General features: G+C 37.9%; 1 protein-coding gene across 1 annotated transcript; it reads left to right on the forward strand.

The window, feature by feature from the left end:
• Window positions 1–205: 205 nt before the first annotated feature.
• Window positions 206–7,873, forward strand: LOC117320730 (the record flags this gene model as incomplete). The annotated part of the gene is made up of 4 exons (XM_033875240.1): window positions 206–395; window positions 2,495–2,592; window positions 6,844–6,963; window positions 7,476–7,873. Coding segments are annotated over 4 exons (609 nt in total), but the record flags the coding sequence as incomplete, so codon positions are not given.
• Between the last annotated feature and the right edge of the window lie 625 nt (window positions 7,874–8,498).

Genomic DNA, 8,498 nt, shown 5'->3' on the forward strand with positions numbered 1-8,498 from the left:
TTATACGATGGTGGTCCTCAAAATCCCCCTGGGATCTCTTGTTCATTTAAACAATTTCCCAGCAACCTTGAATCTTGAGATTGTGGTATTTGCATGGCTAGTGGCTTGCTTGGGTGAAATTGATACTTTAAAAAGTCACATACAACCTTAGAAAAATCTCTTTAAACCGTTCTGATGCATGTTTATCAATTTTTCTTTTTTTCAGTCCAGAGCTACAAATTTTGACAATGCCATCAAAGTGTTTGTCGAGTACTTCAAGTCCTCAGAAAGACTGGTGTATGTGGATATCCATGATAAGGATTCTGATGATATCCTATCAAGCTTGTGTGAATTCTTTGCAGGACAGAACTATTCAGTGCTAGGAAATTCCAAAACGCTCATGCTCTTCAACTTAAGTATGTATCTCAGTTACTTGTCCGGTCAAGTGGCATTTTGTAAATTGGGATATTTTGGTGCCTTGAATATTTTGGCATTTTTAGCCCACCAACACAGATGGTGGGCTGTTCAAATCGCCCTGCGTCCGTGGTCCGTCCGGCCGTCCCTCCGTCCGTCCGTCCGTAAACAATTTTTGTTATCGCTATTTCTCAGAAAGTACTGAAGGGATCTTTCTGAAATTTCATATGTAGGTTCCCCTTGGTGCCTAGTTATGCATATTGCGTTTTGAGACCAATCGGAAAACAAAATGGCCGACAGGCAGCCATCTTGGATTTTGACAATTGAAGTTTGTTATCGCTATTTCTGAGAAAGTACTGAAGGGATCTTTCTCAAATTTCATATGTAGGTTTCCCTTGGTGCCTAGTTATGCATATTGCGTTTTGAGACCAATCGGATAACAACATGGCCGACAGGCAGCCATCTTGGATTTTGACAATTGAAGTTTGTTATCACTATTTCTGAGAAAGAACTGAATGGATCTTTCTGAAATTTCATATGTAGGTTTCCCTTGGTGCCTAGTTATGCATATTGCGTTTTGAGACCAATCAGAAAACAACATGGCCGACAGGCAGCCATCTTGGATTTTGACAATTGAAGTTTGTTATCGCTATTTATGAGAATGTACTGAATGGATCTTTCTGAAATTTCATATGGAGGTTCCCCTTGGTGCCTAGTTATGCATATTGCGTTTTGAGACCAATCGGAAAACAAAATGGCCGACAGGCAGCCATCTTGGATTTTGACAATTGAAGTTTGTTATCGCTATTTCTCAGAAAGTACTGAAGGGATCTTTCTCAAATTTCATATGTAGGTTCCCCTTGGTGCCTAGTTATGCATGTTGTGTTTTGAGACCAATCTGAAAACAACATGGCCAACAGGCAGCCATCTTGGATTTTGACAATTGAAGTTTGTTATCGCTATTTCTGAGAAAGTACTGAAGGGATCTTTCTCAAATTTCATATGTAGGTTTCCCTTGGTGCCTAGTTATGCATATTGCGTTTTGAGACCAATCGGATAACAACATGGCCGACAGGCAGCCATCTTGGATTTTGACAATTGAAGTTTGTTATCGCTATTTCTGAGAAAGTACTGAAGGGATCTTTCTCAAATTTCATATGAAGGTTCCCCTTGGTGCCTAGTTATGCATATTGCGTTTTGAGACCAATCGGATAACAACATGGCCGACAGGCAGCCATCTTGGATTTTGACAATTGAAGTTTGTTATCGCTATTTCTGAGAAAGTACTGAAGGGATCTTTCTCAAATTTCATATGTAGGTTCCCCTTGGTGCCTCATTATGCTAATTGCATTTTGAGATCAATTGGAAAACAATATGGCCGACAGACCGCCATCTTGGATTTTGACAATTGAAGTTTGTTATCTCTATTTCTCAAAGTACTGAATGGATCTTTCTCAAATTTCATAAGTAGGTTCCCCTTTGTCCCTTGTATTGCATTTTTGGACCAGTCTGTCCTGAAAACAACCTGGCAAACAAACAGCCATTATCGTTAAATCTCAAATTTCTTATATAGCTAGGATTCCCTTGTTTGAAAAGTACTGGAGGGATGTCTCAATTTGCACAGATTAGTAAAATGAAGGGAAAAGTAGAGAAAAGATCAATCTGACATGGAACCTATGAAGATCATTCAATGGTGGGCGCCAAGATCCCTCTGGGATCTCTTGTTTGGGAAGCTGAGGGATGGGCCGATCTGCACTGTTGTGGTTGTGTCCTTGGACAATACACTTTACCCTTATTGCTCTGGATGGCACATGAGGGGCCTCGTTTGTTGTTCAGTGAGGTAGTCACCAGTTACTACAAAAGGAGACCCTGCCTCAAAATGACCCTGGCTGTTCATAGGTCGATAAACCCAGCAAACAAACAAACCCAAATACAGGAAAAACACGGCATCAGTCTTATATATATGTAGACATTATTCTTCTAAAGTTCAATTCTTTGATGTAAATCAATATCCATATAATGACTCTATATATTAGTCATGTTGTTCTTAAATGTGATGTCAAAATATTCGCTACAAAATGACATATTGGTTTACTTTTAGGTGAAAATGACCTTGATATTCAAGCAGTGCTGATGGGTGTGTCGATAGGAGTCCAGACCGTCAATATGGATGAGTTCTGTACGACTAGCCAAAAGCCAGTGAGTTGATTTTCCTGATATTGGTTGAATGCATGTGAATATTAATTCACCCCATTTTGTAATTAACAATGTGCTGGAAGGACCAAGGAACTGAAGACTGGATTCAGATTACTGAATGAAACTTAATACGCATCATATACTATAAACAATTAAAGAACATTTTGGTGCACTCAAATTTTAGCGCATGATCAAATTGAAACTGATTAGGCAATGATGAATTGGCATACCAACAATAGTTCCATAAAAAACAATATATCTATTAACGAAAACATAATTTAGTGAAACAGCTAAATTAAAATTACCCTTAAAATGATTTCATATTTAAGATGAATTCCCTAAATTAAAGTAAATATTATTGTTCATGGGCCATTGGAGGTATAAGCAGTTTATATGGTGGAGACAGTGATATTTTATGTCTACATCCTTGGTAGAGACATGGTGATATTTTATGTCTACATCCTTGGTAGAGACATGATGATATTTTATGTCTACATCCTTGGTAGAGACATGATGATATTTTATGTCTACATCCTTGGTGGAGACATGATGATATTTTATGTCTACATCCTTGGTGGAGACATGGTGATATTTTATGTCTACATCCTTGGTGGAGACACGGTGATATTTTATGTCTACATCCTTGGTGGAGACACGGTGATATTTTATGTCTACATCCTTGTAGACATGGTGATATTTTATGTCTACATCCTTGGTGGAGACATGATGATATTTTATGTCTACATCCTTGGTGGAGACATGATGATATTTTATGTCTACATCCTTGGTAGAGACACGGTGATATTTCATGTCTACATCCTTGGTGGAGACATGGTGATATTTTATGTCTACATCCTTGGTAGAGACACGGTGATATTTTATGTCTACATCCTTGGTGGAGACATGGTGATATTTTATGTCTACATCCTTGGTGGAGACATGGTGATATTTTATGTCTACATCCTTGGTGGAGACATGATGATATTTTATGTCTACATCCTTGGTGGAGACATGGTGATATTTTATGTCTACATCCTTGGTGGAGACATGGTGATATTTTATGTCTACATCCTTGGTGGAGACATGGTGATATTTTATGTCTACATCCTTGTAGACATGGTGATATTTTATGTCTACATCCTTGTAGACATGGTGATATTTTATGTCTACATCCTTGGTAGAGACATGGTGATATTTTATGTCTACATCCTTGGTGGAGACACGGTGATATTTTATGTCTACATCCTTGGTGGAGACACGGTGATATTTTATGTCTACATCCTTGGTGGAGACACAGTGATATTTTATGTCTACATCCTTGGTGGAGACATGGTGATATTTTATGTCTACATCCTTGGTGGAGACATGGTGATATTTTATGTCTACATCCTTGGTGGAGACATGGTGATATTTTATGTGTACATCCTTGGTGGAGACACGGTGATATTTTATGTCTACATCCTTGGTGGAGACATGGTGATATTTTATGTCTACATCCTTGGTGGAGACATGGTGATATTTTATGTCTACATCTTTGGTGGAGACATGGTGATATTTTATGTCTACATCCTTGGTGGAGACATGGTGATATTTTATGTCTACATCCTTGGTGGAGACACGGTGATATTTTATGTCTACATCCTTGGTGGAGACACGGTGATATTTTATGTCTACATCCTTGGTGGAGACACGGTGATATTTTATGTCTACATCCTTGGTGGAGACACGGTGATATTTTATGTCTACATCCTTGGTGGAGACATGGTGATATTTTATGTCTACATCCTTGGTGGAGACATGGTGATATTTTATGTCTACATCCTTGGTGGAGACATGGTGATATTTTATGTCTACATCCTTGGTGGAGACACGGTGATATTTTATGTCTACATCCTTGGTGGAGACACAGTGATATTTCATGTCTACATCCTTGGTGGAGACACGGTGATATTTCATGTCTACATCCTTGGTGGAGACATGGTGATATTTTATGTCTACATCCTTGGTGGAGACATTGTGATATTTTATGTCTACATCCTTGGTGGAGACACGGTGATATTTTATGTCTACATCCTTGGTGGAGACAGTGATATTTTATGTCTACATCCTTGGTGGAGACATGGTGATATTTTATGTCTACATCCTTGGTGGAGACATGGTGATATTTTATGTCTACATCCTTGGTGGAGACATGGTGATATTTTATGTCTACATCCTTGGTGGAGACACAGTGATATTTTATGTCTACATCCTTGGTGGAGACACGGTGATATTTTACGTCTACATCCTTGGTGGAGACATGGTGATATTTTACGTCTACATCCTTGGAGGAGACATGGTGATATTTTATGTCTACATCTTTGGTGGAGACATGGTGATATTTTATGTCTACATCCTTGGTGGAGACATGGTGATATTTTATGTCTACATCCTTGGTGGAGACATGGTGATATTTTATGTCTACATCCTTGGTGGAGACAGTGATATTTTATGTCTACATCCTTGGTGGAGACACGGTGATATTTTATGTGTACATCCTTGGTGGAGACATGGTGATATTTTATGTCTACATCCTTGGTGGAGACATGATGATATTTTATGTCTACATCCTTGGTGGAGACATGGTGATATTTTATGTCTACATCCTTGGTGGAGACATGGTGATATTTTATGTCTACATCCTTGGTGGAGACAGTGATATTTTATGTCTACATCCTTGGTGGAGACATGGTGATATTTTATGTCTACATCCTTGTAGACATGGTGATATTTTATGTCTACATCCTTGGTGGAGACATGGTGATATTTTATGTGTACATCCTTGGTGGAGACATGGTGATATTTTATGTCTACATCCTTGGTGGAGACATGGTGATATTTTATGTCTACATCCTTGGTGGAGACATGGTGATATTTTATGTGTACATCCTTGGTGGAGACATGGTGATATTTTATGTCTACATCCTTGGTGGAGACATGGTGATATTTTATGTCTACATCCTTGGTGGAGACATGGTGATATTTTATGTCTACATCCTTGGTGGAGACATGGTGATATTTCATGTCTACATCCTTGGTGGAGACACGGTGATATTTTATGTCTACATCCTTGGTGGAGACACGGTGATATTTCATGTCTACATCCTTGGTGGAGACACGGTGATATTTTATGTGTACATCCTTGGTGGAGACACGGTGATATTTCATGTCTACATCCTTGGTAGAGACATGGTGATATTTCATGTCTACATCCTTGGTGGAGACACAGTGATATTTCATGTCTACATCCTTGGTGGAGACACGGTGATATTTCATGTCTACATCCTTGGTGGAGACACGGTGATATTTCATGTCTACAACCTTGGTGGAGACACGGTGATATTTCATGTCTACAACCTTGGTGGAGACATGGTGATATTTTATGTCTACATCCTTGGTGGAGACACGGTGATATTTTATGTGTACATCCTTGGTGGAGACATGGTGATATTTTATGTCTACATCCTTGGTGGAGACATGGTGATATTTTATGTCTACATCCTTGGTGGAGACATGGTGATATTTTATGTCTACATCCTTGGTGGAGACATGATGATATTTTATGTCTACATCCTTGTAGACACGGTGATATTTTATGTCTACATCCTTGGTGGAGACACAGTGATATTTCATGTCTACATCCTTGGTGGAGACATGGTGATATTTTACGTCTACATCCTTGGTGGAGACATGGTGATATTTTATGTCTACATCCTTGGTGGAGACACAGTGATATTTCATGTCTACATCCTTGGTGGAGACATGGTGATATTTTATGTCTACATCCTTGGTGGAGACATGGTGATATTTTATGTCTACATCCTTGGTGGAGACACGGTGATATTTTATGTCTACATCCTTGGTGGAGACACGGTGATATTTTATGTCTACATCCTTGGTGGAGACATGGTGATATTTTATGTCTACATCCTTGGTGGAGACACGGTGATATTTTCTATCTACATCCTTGGTGGAGACACAGTGATATTTTCTATCTACATCCTTGGTGGAGACATGGTGATATTTTATGTCTACATCCTTGGTGGAGACATGATGATATTTTATGTCTACATCCTTGGTGGAGACACGGTGATATTTTATGTCTACATCCTTGGTGGAGACATGGTGATATTTTATGTCTACATCCTTGGTGGAGACAGTGATATTTTATGTCTACATCCTTGGTGGAGACATGGTGATATTTTATGTCTACAGGAAGAAGCAATGACTGCTTTGGGCCAAAAAATGGAAGTCATCAACCAAGATAATCCAGGGTCTACGGCTTTTATTATCAATGCTTCTGGAAGTCCAATAACAAAAACCTGTCTCAATACAGTAAGTTATCTTGAGATCAAGATGTGGAAAGTGTACCATGAATCAGCTTACAGTTCTAGCCGGTGTTGTAACATAAACACATCCATGGTACAATGTATAAGGTATCCAATCATCACAACCTATGTATCTGATCAGTAATTATACACAGCAGAACTGTGAGTAAGGAAAAATATTATTTACTTATATAAAGAACTAACCCAGACTTGGAAATGTGATAAAATGATAATCATGAACTTTCTTGATCCACTCACATAATACAATTTAATTCTTTTAAATCTGTACTATTTGATAAAAAAGAATCTATAGTTCCTGATATACATGTGGGTGGAATATCAAAGTACTATCAAGATTTGTCCTTGGTACTGTATTCCTTGTTTGATGTGTCGTGAATTATATTTCTACGTTGAAAATGAAAAAAAAAAATTATTCATGAAAAAAAAAGTGCTTCCTTCCTAACAAGCCAGGCATGCTATAATGTTTGTGTTCTAACATGTAGTTACACTTTTGTTCAGGAAGCAGGAAAGGCGGTGATGTTTCAGGACAGTGAAGACGCGGACGTGACCTGCTTCCTACCAGTCTGTATATCCAAGAACAAGGCTCCAGTGAAGGTTCAGGCTGTAGTTTTCAACACTCATGTGCTGCTGTTCTCCAAAGATGTACCGATTAAACTCTGTCGCTGGGTCGCAGCACAGCTGAAGAACAATAAGAAATGAACATCAAAACCCTACCAAAATTTAATATTTTATGAGAGTTTAATTTTTATACATTGTCAAAGAAATACAGGTGCTAGCTTGAAAAGATCAGATGTGTTGTTTGCCAAAATAATCTGAGAATTTTAAGAATTTTCATTATTTTTATGGAAGTAATAGATTTAAAAAATGCTCATACAAATAAATACCATTAAGATTTATTATTTATGAACCTGCTGGGCTGAATTTTTCCCAATGCAAATACATTAAAACTGCACAAGTAAGTTGACCTTGACATACATTTATACTATACAAGTAAATTGACCCTGAAATATGTTATACTGTACAGGTAATTTGACCTTGACATACATTTATACTGTACAGGTAAGTTGACCTTGACATATATTTATACTGTACAGGTAAGTTGACCCGACATATGTTTATACTGTACAGGTAAGTTGACATTGACATATGTTTATACTGAACAGGTAAGTTGACTATACTGTACAGGTAAGATGACCTTGACATACATTTATACTGTACAGGTAAGTTGACTATACTGTACAGGTAAGTTGACATTGACATACATTTATACTGTACAAGTAAGTTGACCTTGACATACATTTATACTGTACAGGTAAGTTGACCTTGACATATATTTATACTGTACAGGTAAGTTGACCCGACATATGTTTATACTGTACAGGTAAGTTGACATTGACATATGTTTATACTGAACAGGTAAGTTGACTATACTGTACAGGTAAGATGACCTTGACATACATTTATACTGTACAGGTAAGTTGACTATACTGTACAGGTAAGTTGACATTGACATACATTTAT

Source organism: Pecten maximus, unplaced genomic scaffold (genome assembly GCF_902652985.1).
Source record: "Pecten maximus unplaced genomic scaffold, xPecMax1.1, whole genome shotgun sequence".
Lineage (NCBI taxonomy): Eukaryota > Metazoa > Mollusca > Bivalvia > Pectinida > Pectinidae > Pecten > Pecten maximus.